At 53.1% G+C, this 12,981-nt stretch overlaps 3 protein-coding genes across 3 annotated transcripts in view; 2 read left to right on the forward strand and 1 right to left on the reverse strand.

Annotated features, from left to right (window-relative positions):
• TRIREDRAFT_23171 (uncharacterized protein) overlaps positions 1-6,812 on the forward strand; it is a gene marked incomplete at both ends in the record, with an annotated part of 69,518 nt that extends 62,706 nt beyond the window's left edge. Inside the window, one exon of the mRNA XM_006968504.1 lies at positions 1,875-6,812. Within this exon, the coding sequence (XP_006968566.1) occupies positions 1,875-6,812 (4,938 nt within the window). The remainder of the gene's footprint in view (positions 1-1,874) is intronic.
• A 364-nt stretch (positions 6,813-7,176) lies between these two features.
• TRIREDRAFT_111053 (uncharacterized protein) lies at positions 7,177-9,130 on the reverse strand (the record flags this gene model as incomplete). The annotated part of the gene is made up of 2 exons (XM_006968586.1): positions 7,177-8,775; positions 8,915-9,130. 2 exons carry the CDS (start codon positions 9,128-9,130, stop codon positions 7,177-7,179), a joined length of 1,815 nt encoding a protein of 604 aa, XP_006968648.1.
• An 830-nt stretch (positions 9,131-9,960) lies between these two features.
• On the forward strand, positions 9,961-11,283 carry TRIREDRAFT_68169 (Ca2+ transporter; the record flags this gene model as incomplete). The annotated part of the gene is made up of 3 exons (XM_006968528.1): positions 9,961-10,236; positions 10,301-10,384; positions 10,459-11,283. 3 exons carry the CDS (start codon positions 9,961-9,963, stop codon positions 11,281-11,283), a joined length of 1,185 nt encoding a protein of 394 aa, XP_006968590.1.
• Positions 11,284-12,981: the final 1,698 nt, after the last annotated feature.

Below are 12,981 nucleotides of genomic sequence, written 5' to 3' on the forward strand. Positions count from 1 at the left end.
AGTACGAACAATATGGCCTCCAGAATATCTCCAAGATTGGTGCCGAGTTCAAGGACGCCGTTGATTTCAGCAGCTTGCTGGCTGTTCAGCCTATCCAGCACATTGGATCAACGGGTGAAAGCTCCGAGGAGGCCCTCCTGGTCGCTGCTGATTCCGAACTTCTTCGTGCCGAAGAGGCGCTGCAGAATTACTTCAACTACCCTCTGGTCGTCCAGTGTCACGTATACGATGACATGGTCAACCTGATGTTCATCTATGACCCCAGCGTCTTGTCTGAGCACCAACTCCAGGCCATCTCACAGCACTACGATCACGTTGTGCAGCAGCTGCTGACGCAGAGCGAAGAAACTCTCAGTAGCCTGTCCCTTGCAGGCCCTTGGGACCTTCAGCAAGTCCTCGGGTGGAATGCCAGTGCTCCGGAACTTATCGAGGCCTGTGTCCACGACTTGATTTCCGACAATGCCCAGCGCGATCCCAACCATGAAGCGATCTTTTCGTCTGAGGGTAGCATGACCTATGCTGCTCTTGACCGGTTAACCGACGTCCTAGCAAGCCATCTTTGCCAGCTGGGCGTTGGTCCAGAGACGATTGTTCCCTTCTGCTTCGAAAAGTCCATGTGGGCTGTCGTCGCTATTGTCGGTATCCTCAAGGCGGGAGGTGTCTTCGTTCCCCTGGACCCTTCGCATCCGATCAACCGCCGTGAAGCCCTCGTCAAGGAAGTTGGCGCCCAAATCATCATTGCATCCGAGTCGGCCGCTGCCTCGTGTGCTGGCATGGCTCCTCGCATTGTCCAGCTTTCGTCCGACTTCATGGCTCGCTTATCTGCCCCAAGCCAAACCCTCGTCGAGCCCAGACGCCCCAGCCCATCAAATGCAGCCTATGTGCTGTTCACTTCTGGCTCAACGGGCAAGCCTAAAGGTGTGGTCATGGAACACTCTGCTCTGACAACAAGCACAATCGGTTACGGCCGCGTCTACGAGCTCAGCCCTGCATCCCGCGTGTTCCAATTCTCCAACTACATCTTTGACGGCAGCTTGGGTGAGATTCTCGCAACACTGACCTTTGGCGGTACTGTCTGTATTCCAGACGAAGTCGAACGTCTGCAGGATGCTCCAGGCTTTGTACGCAAGGCCCAGATCAACACTGCCATGTTGACGCCCTCGTTTGTCCGCACGTTTACGCCTGACCAGGTTCCCAGCCTCAAGACATTGGTACTTGGTGGTGAGCCTGCTGGTAGGGACATTCTTGATGCTTGGTGCGATTGTGTGAAGCTCATCAATGGTTACGGACCTGCCGAGGCTTGCAACTACGCAACGTGGCATCCATTTTCATCGAGCAGAGACTCGCCGCGTGTCATCGGAAAGGCATTCAACAGTTCTTGCTGGGTTGTCGAACCGAACAACCATCACGCACTCACTCCCGTCGGTTGTGTTGGTGAACTCGCCATCCAGGGCCATGTGCTTGCCCGTGGGTACATCAATGATTTAGAGAGAACCAGAAGCTCCTTTGTCACCGAGATTGCTTCCTTGTCGTCAGTCATCGCTGGTCCTCAGCGCTTCTACCTGACTGGTGATTTGGTGAGATACTGCAGCGACGGCTCTCTCGAGTATCTTGGCCGTAAGGACACTCAAGTCAAGCTTCGTGGCCAACGTATCGAGCTCGGCGAAGTTGAATATCATGTCCAGCGAGCTCTTCCAGATATCGAGCATGCGGCTGTGGACATCATCACTAGAGAAGCTGGACAAGCCCTTGTTGCCTTTGTGTCGTTTGCGGGCACTTACGACGACAATGAGACTACCAGCTTCTCTGATAACCTGATCAAGCCAAGTGACAGTCTTCGTGCTGCCATCGTCTCCCTTCTCGACAACCTCAAGGCTGTGCTCCCCGCTTTCATGATGCCCAGTCTTGTCTTGCCGGTCCGAAACATGCCCTTCATCACATCGATGAAGCTCGACAGGAAACAACTGCGAACTCTCGCAAGCTCTCTGTCTCCTGAGGAGCTCGCCACTTTTGCTCCCAGCAAGGCAGACAAGGTTGAGCCGACCACTGACATGGAACTCAAGCTGCGCGACCTTTGGGCCCAGATCCTTGGGATCCCGGCGGAAGAGATTGGCAAGAACGATAGCTTCCTACAAATCGGAGGTGACTCCATCTCAGCCATCCACTTGGTGACTCTGGCTCAAGAAACGGGCATCTCACTCACCGTGGCCACCATCTTTGCCGACCCGAGACTGTCCTCAGTTGCTGCATCGGCCCATCTCGGCGGTATCAGTGATGCCTACGAGGCTGAGCCCTTCAGTCTGATCCAGCATTCTGAGAGCGATGCCATCACTCGTGAGATTGAGCAGCAGTGCAAACTCTCTGCTGGCCAGTCGATCGAGGATGCTTACCCAACAACCAAGCTGCAGGAAGGTCTCATGGCCTTGTCCGTCAAGCAGCCCGGCTCTTACACAGCTCGCTACGTGTACCGCCTTCCTGATCACGTCGATGTTGAGCGATTCAAGGCGGCTTGGGACAAGACAGTTGAGGTTTGCCACAACCTTCGAACATCCATTGTTCTTGTTGGCTACACCGCTATCCAAGCCGTCATCAAGGACACTTCAAGGTCGCTGTGGGAGCCTGCCACGGGCGTTTCGCTGCAGTCCTACATGAAGAAGGCGATTGGATCCTTCAACATGGGCTATGGCTCTCGTCTCTGCCGCTATGCTCTGATTGAAGATGGCGGCAGCACTTATTTCGCCTGGCACATTCACCACTCGGTGTATGACGGTTGGACGCACCCGCTCATCATGGGCTCGCTCTACGCCGCTTACTTTGGCACCGAAATGCCTCCTCTACGGCCTTTCGCCCGCTTCGTAAAATACACGACGAGCATCGACCAACACGAGGCCGCAGAGTACTGGAGACGCCAACTTCACGACGCCAGGCCGGCTTCGTTCCCTGCCGTTGACCAGCAGTTGACTGCTTCGAAGAGCAAGGCTGATGTGACCCGAATCTTGAGAAAGGCTGTCGACTTCCCTCGCCTGACCAACTCATCCATCACCAAGGCCACAATCATGAGGGCAGCTTGGTCTATTGTCTTGGCTCAATACTGCGGTGTTGACGACGTGTGCTTCGGGACTACACTCTCGGGCCGTCACGCACCAGTTCCAGGATTGGATTCTATGCCTGGTCCTATGCTTGCTACCGTTCCTGTCCGAATCCGTTTGGCTCAAGATCAGCCAGCATCGCGGTTCCTGCAAGACGTCCAGATTCAGGCCGCAGAGATGGTTGCCTATGAGCAGTTTGGCCTCCAGAATATCGCAGCTCTAAGCCCTGACGCCAAACAAGCATGCGACTTTTCGAGCTTGCTGGTCATCCAACCTGCCCAACAGCAGATTTCCGACGACAAGGCCGTGTCTGAAACGGACATGATCCTATTGCCCGGCGACTCTGAAAACTCTGCTGAAGAATCGATGCAGAACTTTGCCAATTATCCCTTGGTCCTTCAAATTGCCATCATGGACAGCCATGTCGAGCTGCTGCTGATTTACGACACCAATGCTCTGACCGAATTCCAGGCTACAGCCATTTCTGAGCAGTTTGGCAACGTTGCAAGACAACTCGTTGCCCAAGATGAGACTTTGATTGGTGATGTCAAGGTAGCTGGTTCATGGGACCTGCAGAAGCAGCTGGAATGGAACCACGAAATCTATGGTCCTTCAGAAACCACTCTGCACGATCTCTTCTCGAAGCAAGTTGCTCGCAGACCTGCTCACCAAGCTTTGTACAGCAGCGAAGGAAGCATGACATACAGCAAGCTGGATCGACTGACAACTCAGCTTGCAGTCTACCTCAGCAGTCTTGGTGTTCGACCCGAAACCATCGTGCCTTTCTGCTTCGACAAGTCCATCTGGGCCATTGTCGCGATGATTGGTATTCTCAAGGCCGGTGGTGTTTTCATGCCCTTGGACCCGTCCTACCCAGCAAGCCGCCGCCAGGCCTTGATAGACGAGGTCAACGCCCAGTTCATGATTGTGTCACCCACAACCGCCCCTGACTCTCAAGGCATGGTTCAAAACATGATTGAGCTCTCGCCATCTCTGATTGCCTTCTTCTCTACAATCGACACCGGCGACCAATCGTTTATCAAGTCAGGTCCCAACAATGCCGCCTATGTCTTGTTTACATCAGGTTCAACTGGCAAGCCAAAGGGCGTCGTCATTGACCACAAGGCCATTTCCGCAGCCCTCCTCCGACAACGCGAGGCCTTTTCATTCAACGACGACACAAGGACGCTGCAATTCGCCAACTTCGTCTTCGACGCTTGTATCGCCGAGATCTTCTCCGCGCTGGTGGCCGGTGCTACCGTTTGCGTGCCCACAGAGCACGAACGTGTTCACAACACTGCAGCTTTCATCCGTGAGGCTCGCATCAACCACGCCTTCCTGACTCCGACCTTTATCAAGACTCTCTCTCCGGAGCAGATTCCCGGTATGAAGACTGTCATTCTTATGGGTGAAGCGCCCTCTCAAGAAATCATCGACACCTGGGCCGACGAGATCGACCTTCACAACGGCTATGGCCCAGCAGAGGGCTGCGTTGGTTCGACCAACAACACGTATTCGTCGTCGATCAAGGTATCAGTCACCAACGTGGGTCGTAGCTTTACCCACGGACTCTGGATTGTCGACCCTGATAACCACAACCGCCTCATGCCCATCGGCTGCGTTGGTGAGTTGCTGCTCCAGGGTTCGTCTCTGGCACGCGGCTACATCAACGACGAGGAAAAGTCAAGACAGTCTTTCATCGATCAAGTCGAGTGGCTACCAGCGAATGTCAATGTTGGTGAACGCCGCTTCTACAAGACTGGTGACTTGGTTCGCTACACTCCAGATGGATCGATCGAGTACGTCAGCCGAAAGGACACGCAAGTCAAGATCCGCGGCCAGCGTATCGAGCTTGGCGAGATCGAATACCACGTCAAACGCTCCAACGCTTCTATTGAGCACGTTGTTGTCGACATTACTCGACAGGCCGGCCGCGAGTCTCTTCTCGCCTTTGTGTGCTTCAGCTCGCATCAAGAGACGGAGAGTGCTTCCAAGGAGACTCGCCTCACGGAGCTCACCAGCGAACTCCGCGAGACGCTGTCTGACATTGCTACAACTATCGCATCGACGCTCCCTAGCCACATGGTGCCCAAGTATCTCATCCCTGTCGACCACATGCCTCACAACGCTGCCGGCAAGTTAGACCGAAAGATGCTTCTCGCATCCATTGCCAACCTTACGCCGGATGATCTTTCGAAATACCTCGCTGGCCAGCGTCTGCCCTTCCGTGACTGCTCTACCGACGTCGAGTTCTGGCTCCGTAACCAGTGGGCGTCTACGCTTGATCTTCCTGCAGAGACCATCGGAATGGATGACAACTTCTACAGTCTGGGCGGTGATTCTATCCGCATTGTCACCATTTCCAAGGCTATCCTTAGCCAGTATGATGTCTCACTCGGCATGTCCCTTCTCAACTCGAAGCATACCACGATTGCAAACATGGCCAAGCACATCGACAGCGAACGCAGTGGGCAAGACGGCGCAGAACTTGGAGTCGTCGATATCAACGGCGAGATCTCATCTCTCTCACGCTCGATCCTGGCTTCTGGTGATCTTAACGTCGTTTCCCACTCTAAGACTGAGCTGCCTGAGCAGGCCACCGTCTTTTTGACTGGTGCCACTGGCTTCCTCGGTCAAGAACTCCTCAGACAACTTCTCTGCAACGACTCCATTGCCTCCATCATCGCCCTGGTACGATCCAAGTCTGCCAACCACGGAATGGACCGTCTCCGCGACACTGCGAAGATTGCAGGCTGGTGGCGCGAAGAGTACACAAGCAAGATTGAGATTTGGTGTGGTGATCTGAGCAAGAAGCGCATGGGCCTGAGCAGTTCGCAATGGGCTCGCCTGGCCGGCCAGTCCAGCAACAACAACGTCGATGCCATCATCCACAACGGTGCCATCGTCAACTGGAACGCCGACTACGACAAGATGCGTGCCGCCAACGTTGATTCCACGGTGGATCTCCTCAAGGCTACCGTCACCTCGCCCGCTTCCCCCAAGTTCGTCTTCGTCTCCGGCGGCATCAAGTCTGATCCCACCACCGACCGCACAGCTCTGGGCCAGTATCTCAACAACTCGACTGGCTACATCCAGACCAAGTTCGTCTCCGAGGGCATCATCCAGGAGGTCATCAAGACCCTCCCGGCTGACCAGAACCGCATTTCCACTCTCAAGCCCGGCCGCATCATCGGATCTCCTGAAACTGGTGTGGCCAACGTGGACGATGTGCTGTGGCGAATTGTTTCCGCCGCCGCTTCTCTTGGAGTCTATCCTGCCGAGCCCGAGGACCATTGGGTCTACATCTCCGACGTTGACACTGTGGCATCATCCGTGCTCAGCCAACTTTACAGCAAGCAGGGCATCGCTCCCTACGTCAGTGCCACGGGCGGCATGCCGGCAACAGTCTTCTGGGATCTCATCAACAAGGAGCTGGACGTCCCCTGCGAGCCTCTTTCTCAAGATGAATGGACTCACCGTGCGTTGGAGTCGATGAATCAAGTCGGCGACAAGCATCCTCTGTGGCCTGTGCAGCACTTCCTTGGCAACCTTGGCACTCCTCGATCTGCTCAAGACATTGAGATCGAAGGCAGTGAGCACAAGCAGTGGCACATGGCTGTAAAGATGAGCATGCGCTACCTTATGAAGGTCGGCTTCATTCAGACGTCCACTGATGGCTTTGCTCAGCCTCGTCGGGCGGACACTTTCCAGCGCCATGGCTGAGGAATTGTGCCTGGCTGTTGAGTTTTTCTAAACTGTTCCTCAACTTTTCCTTTTTATTTCCTTCCTGTATTTTCACATTGTTTCTATTCCTATTTATATCAAATTGTCTTCAGTCGTGGATCTGTTATTTGGCACATGCATTTCCTTACCATCTATCTATATGAGTCTCAACACTCATCGATTTCCTTTACTCTATTTCTGTATAGTCCACTGAATCTCGGGTTCTTAGCAACCCGCAGTTTCTTAGTCTAGTCATATCAAATTGTTGTTGTTCAAATAACGTGCTTTGGATATAAGTGACCCTTATGGTAGATTACATGATCAGTTATTATTATACACAACCTCGTAAAAGTTCCTAACGCTCTCAGTCTGACGATTCCAAAATGCCCTCTTCAACAACAACCACCTTGACCTTCATTCCCCAGGGATCCTCCTTTCCAATCCAATGCTTCTTCTTCCCAACCTTTTGAATCAGCTTAACATTGTCCTCCAGCGCATGCTTCAGCCTTGCGGGATCGTCCTTCTTCTTCTGTACCGACAACGTCAGCACCAAGCCCTCCTTGTTCTTCTTCTTGCCCAATGTCCATGACCACTCTGATGAAAAAACCACCCTGGGCTTTTTGGTGTCGATTTCCCCGGATGGATACAGTCGCGTGATAAGGTATCCGACTCTGCCGAGATACGTTGTCCACCACACCTCCTCTGGCGTTATGAGAGAGCGCAGAGCCTCTCGGAATTCCATCTCTCGCGGTGGCAGTTCGCCTCGGTATCGAGATTCGAGCATCAATGCAAGTCGGGCGCGGTCTTGGTGGGACACTCCGTGCGTAGAAGACATCATGCCCACACTCGTCGAATAGAGCGCGGCTGTCGATGCCGTCTCCTTCGACATGAACATGTGAACGTATATCGTATTGGCAAACGAATTGATGACATGCTCTCCAAATTCGTCCGGAAACTTCCTCGTCTCGTGTCTCGATGGCGCTGGGATGGCTCGCTTGATCAGCTCTTGAATACTGCGATAGGACGTTGGCGCGAGATTCTGCGTTGCCACTTCCAGCGGCGATAGTTGCCGGATCTCTGGCGGCAGAGTGCGGAAGAGGTATCCTTCTCGCACACCCCCCTGGCAAAAGTGAGCCTCCCGGATGCCGTGGGGAATGGCTTCGGCCAGGACGTTGACTAAGAAGGCCACTGCGGGAACCTGCGAGCGACGGCGATCCGAAACCCGGAAGACGTCCTTTGCTGCCTTTGCAATCTCCTTGACTCTTTCTGTATTCTCGAATTGGTCTCGCCCGACTGTGTACCCATTGATGATGGAGATTGGATAATGCTTGCCGTGGATCTGGTTGAGATACAGCAGCAGATAGCCCCAGCCGCGGAACCCGCCACCTGACAGATATATGCGGAAGCCTCCTTCTCGCTCGGCCTTTTCGACCATGCTGTCCGGGATCTGCAGATGTTTGTACGCAGACCTAAACTTCTCAATCATCTCCTGACGAAGCTGTGCGACGGCGGCTTCCCCCTCATCCTTCTTCTTTCCCTTTCGCAACTCATGAAGCTGCCTCGACAAAGCCGCCGCTCCATACGGAAAGCTGAAGCTGCCCATAGGACTGATTCTGATGTAGCCTCCTTGGCTAATCATCCATGTAATCTGCGTACTGCCTCCTCCGAGGTCCATCACAAGGCCAGACAGAGTATCGAATCCGCTCGCGATGCCCAACGCTCCGACTTGGCCCTCAACCTCGCTGGCGAGCACTTCAACAGACAGGCCGGTCTGCTTCTTGATAGTCTCCAGGAATTTGGCTGAGTTGATGGCCTTGCGTGTTGCCTCTGTTGCCACGACATGGATATTCTTCTTCTCGACTCCCATGTCCTCGCACACGATCAGAAAGCGGGAAAAGACGGTCACTATGTGATCGATTACATGATCCGGGATGGGAACTTGCTCCCCAGTCTCGGGATCGAACTGCGAGTCATAGAGCGATATGCCGGATCGATAAGCCAGCACCGTCGGCAGGATACGCGCTCTGTCAGGGGTCAGGTCCGTGATTGAGAATCGAATTCCATTGCTGATTGCGCATAGTTTCGGTTAGCAATAAGGGAACCTGTAGGCGGTTGGTTTGGCTTGTCAGAATGGCTCGCCTTCCCATATCCACGATGCCGACCAGCTTGTCTCGTCGTCCCTCCCAAGGCGGACGAGGCCCATCGCCTTCTCTGTAAGATTTTGCAGAAACTGCTGGCGTCATGTAGGGCTCATCTGCTTCATTGTCGTCCTCGGCATCGGAACTGATTCCGAGATCTTCAAAGTCCGAGAGGTCCATGGCGGCCTTTGGCTTGATTGCAGCGATAATGTCTTTGATGGAGCCGGACAGTGCATCCGCTCTACGCGTTCCGGTCCTTGGAGGATCGCGATCCCTTATAAACAGAGCTGAGAAGATGGAACTCTATTTCTATGGAGGTTTCAGCGGTTTCAAGCCTTCGTGACGTCACATTCAGCGGTGAGAAGTCTGAATCTCTAGCATCTATCACCTGCGTCGTGATATCATAATGATCTTTGAAACCCTGTCCGAAATCTATCACGCGATTTGGCTCCATGCAGAGGCATTATCAACGCGATAACAATCCGCGTTTTCCGACGCGATGCCACTGGTTTTCTTCTTATTGCAACGTCAAATTGAAAAGTGAGAAGTTGTCAAATTGATAGAGCTCTTGTTATATGGAAGCGCTGACGGCTTCTGGAGATTGCTATTATTACCGGCTGCGGGGGAGATTCTTCTAAACACGCCGCATTCAGCCTCGCTGAGATCTCTAACCAATAGCAGGTTGAACGAATCAGCGAGTGGCGATGAAAGTCAAAGACTAGAGAAACCAGAGGCCTATAATGATATTCAGCTGTGAAGAGATGTAGAAACTCAATTCCCACGCCACTTCAGATGTTCGGTCAATTCACAAGTTATTGCGTTCAACTGCGATCTTTTTTGCCTTCATAATGCTCTTCACAACACGCAGCATCATGATGCGACGAGACAATGCTACCCTATGATCTATCTAATGCGGCAATCAACAAATGGCAGCTGCTCCCTCCGATCCCAGATATTTTACTCTACCAACCCCCGTCCTCAATCAAGATGTAGAGCAGCATCCTTCTCTCATGCCTGGCTCCGGTTCGTGTCGGCGAGGGCTTTGGGAGGTGGCCAGGATGCTCACGCCGGGCAGCTACTCGAATATACTCCTGGTCTTCATCCCCTTGGGAATAGCCTATGGTATCAAAAATGAAACCCCGGAGCTCATATTCTGGTTCAACTTCCTCGCCATCATCCCGCTGTCGAAGTTGAACCTTCGCAAAATCCGCCAGCTGTCGGCCGTGTTGGGTCCTATGAGTGGTGGTTGTCTACATGCGATCCTTGACAATGCACCTTTGTTACTCGTACGCAGTGTCTGAAAGATGGCTGAATGACCTGGAAAAAGGGTTACTGACAGTCAGCATGTAGGTCGGCATTGCTGCCATTCAGCACGGCGCGGCTCATATAGCACAGTCCTGCATCATGGGCAGTGTTCTGGCCAATCTTCTTCTCGTAAGTCACAGCGAAAGCCCCTACCTAGGTAGGTATGCTAATGCAAGTCTAATACCACGATGTGGCGGCAAAAGGTTGTGGGGTGGTGCTTCCTGGTCGGCAGCATTCGTCACCGAGAATTGATATTCAGTACGACTTTCGCATCGACGGCATCTTCTCTCATGATGGTCGCCTCCACGTCCCTCGTCGTCCCCTCTGCGATATCCGAAGTTCATTGCTCGGTTGACCCAGATTGTAAAGACAAATTGGTGCGAATGTCGCATTCCGTCTCTCTGGCCCTTCTGTTCCTGTTCGTTGTGTACCAGCACTATCGATGGAGGTCTCACCGACAACTATTCGTGGAAGCTGCGTCGCCTGAACTGGTTGACGGGTCTACTATGAGTCGAGTATTCCTAGGCATTGTCGAGGCATTGCTTCTCATCACCGTCTTGGGCATGGCGTCGCTATCATCCTTCTTCCTCATGCGCACCATGAGCTCAGTCACGGACTCGGATTTTCTCAGTAAACGAGTAGTGAGCTTCGTCCTCTTACCCTTGGCTACCGATGGGCCAGCTCGGATCGAAGCGGTCGCAGCTGCGTACAACAATCACATGACAACTGCCCTCGAGTTCGCCATCGGACGAAGCATGAATGTGGCTCTGTTCATCACGCCGGCATTGGTGCTCTTCTCGTGGGCCGCTCAGTCTAGCTATCCCATGACATTGCATTTCCCGACTCTGGAGACGATTTCCATCTTCCTGGGGTCGTTATTAGTTGCTGAACTCTGTCGAGACGGCAAAAGTGATTATCTGGAGGGGGCAATGTGCCTCGTCACGTCAGTCATCTGCCAAGTAGTGCCTATCCTTGAGGCTGCAACTTACCTTGTGCATAGGTATGTGATACTATCCTTCTCTTTCTAGTGGACCAAAAGACTGTCTGCACTCACGTCAACACGGTGAGTAAGCCCTGGATACACACACATTCATTGACAGGTATGTGCTTATGCGGTTGAGAAGGCCGGTAGCATGACATGCGCTGCAAACCCCTTCGAACCACAGCTACTCCATACACGCATCATCATCTTCCTTCCAAAGCATGTCTTCTAGCTCTTACGGAGGCGTGTTCCCCGGTCTCGTTGCCCCGTTGTGGGACTTTACAGAGTTGGTGGCGTCCATACAAGAGCCCGTCACAATGGGGCCGAGCTCTAAGGCTTGGTCGTCTAGAATGGAGCAAAAGGTGCTAGAAGTTCTATGCAGGTTGTAGCAGCATTTGTCGACGCCCACCCCGGCTGTCTACGGCTGTCTACGGCTTTGGAAGGGCAATTGGAATTAGGAAAAGCTGAATCCTTGATCCTTACTCACTTAAAACTTCGGTGGGAAAGCTCACATATTGTAAAGAAGAATAGTCGTTCGAGCGACCAATCTCAGCCTCAGGCGTGCTGAACATCAGACGGGTGCAGAAGACATGCCCGTTACACATAAGCAAAATACACGGGAAAAAAGGTCAGACGGATCGTATGATCAGTTCTTTTACTACCAAAGTACGTTTGCACACAACCCGCAGGTGCAGGTACAAGCATGTACAAGTCCCATCCCGGAGGAATGCAATAGGGTGCTGACTGACAAGACGAGCTGGAGTCTGAAATCTCGGCATCCTCCGGTTCACGCCACACAGAACGAGGCATTTGTTGTTCTCTCGCCATAGCACGCATGAGCTGCCTCGCTTGTCCATGAGCTCTACTACTAGTAGTAGTAATTCGAATCTTCCCCAGTTCTGACCCAGATCCTGATTAAAGTTGATCGAGTTCTCCGTCCACAGACTTGGGGAAACCTGGGGGAGATTGAGGGGGGGGGCTTTGGAGGCGGTGGGATCACCAGCTGTTAGTACAGACTTGCACGAGTAATGTAGTGTCAAGCTTCTGGAACCTTTCCTCGTCCGACGAACGGTCCGTCATGTGAACCATGAAGGCGGGCAACGGAAAACCGAGTGGCTGACGGCCATTTTCTCCGTCTCCTGTTGGCGCCCAACAACTAGCCCGGCTTACTGTAGATTTTGTGGCCAACAGCAAGCGGCGCACGCGCCCTATCGAAGGACGATGCGAAGGAGAACGACGCTCGGCCGCCGGCTTTCGTCGGCTTGTTTGGCGGATTGCTTGCTTGTCTCTTTGACTGATTGCTCAATGCGAGCCGTCAACGAGCCTTGCGCAGCGTTGAAGGACCGGTGTGTTGTGGAGTTTGTTTACTCTACCGTGAGTTTGCCTCTTGCTTCTAGTATTCCGAGGAAGCAAGCGACACAATGGCTCCCCTGAGAGTGTTGTTGTAGACTCAATTGGCATGCAATTCCCCGTGTCCCACGGTTGAGGCTTTCCGCAGTGAGACTGTCTGCCAATTCCCGTATGAGCATCATGCCAACCAATTTCAAGACGAAGTCGACCAAACACTCCAGTAGCACCAAGCAGAATCACAAGGAACCAGCCGCCTTTTTCTCTTCTGCTTCCAACCCGTTCTGCCGTACTTTCTAGCGGGTGGCACGAAGCTCAAGTGCTCACGAGTGGTGACCATCTTTGTACGTAACAGCTGAAGGGTGGATGTTCTGCGCGACTGAATCGTGTCTCGCCG

The sequence above is a fragment of the Trichoderma reesei genome, assembly GCF_000167675.1.
Source record: "Trichoderma reesei QM6a unplaced genomic scaffold TRIREscaffold_24, whole genome shotgun sequence".
Lineage (NCBI taxonomy): Eukaryota > Fungi > Ascomycota > Sordariomycetes > Hypocreales > Hypocreaceae > Trichoderma > Trichoderma reesei.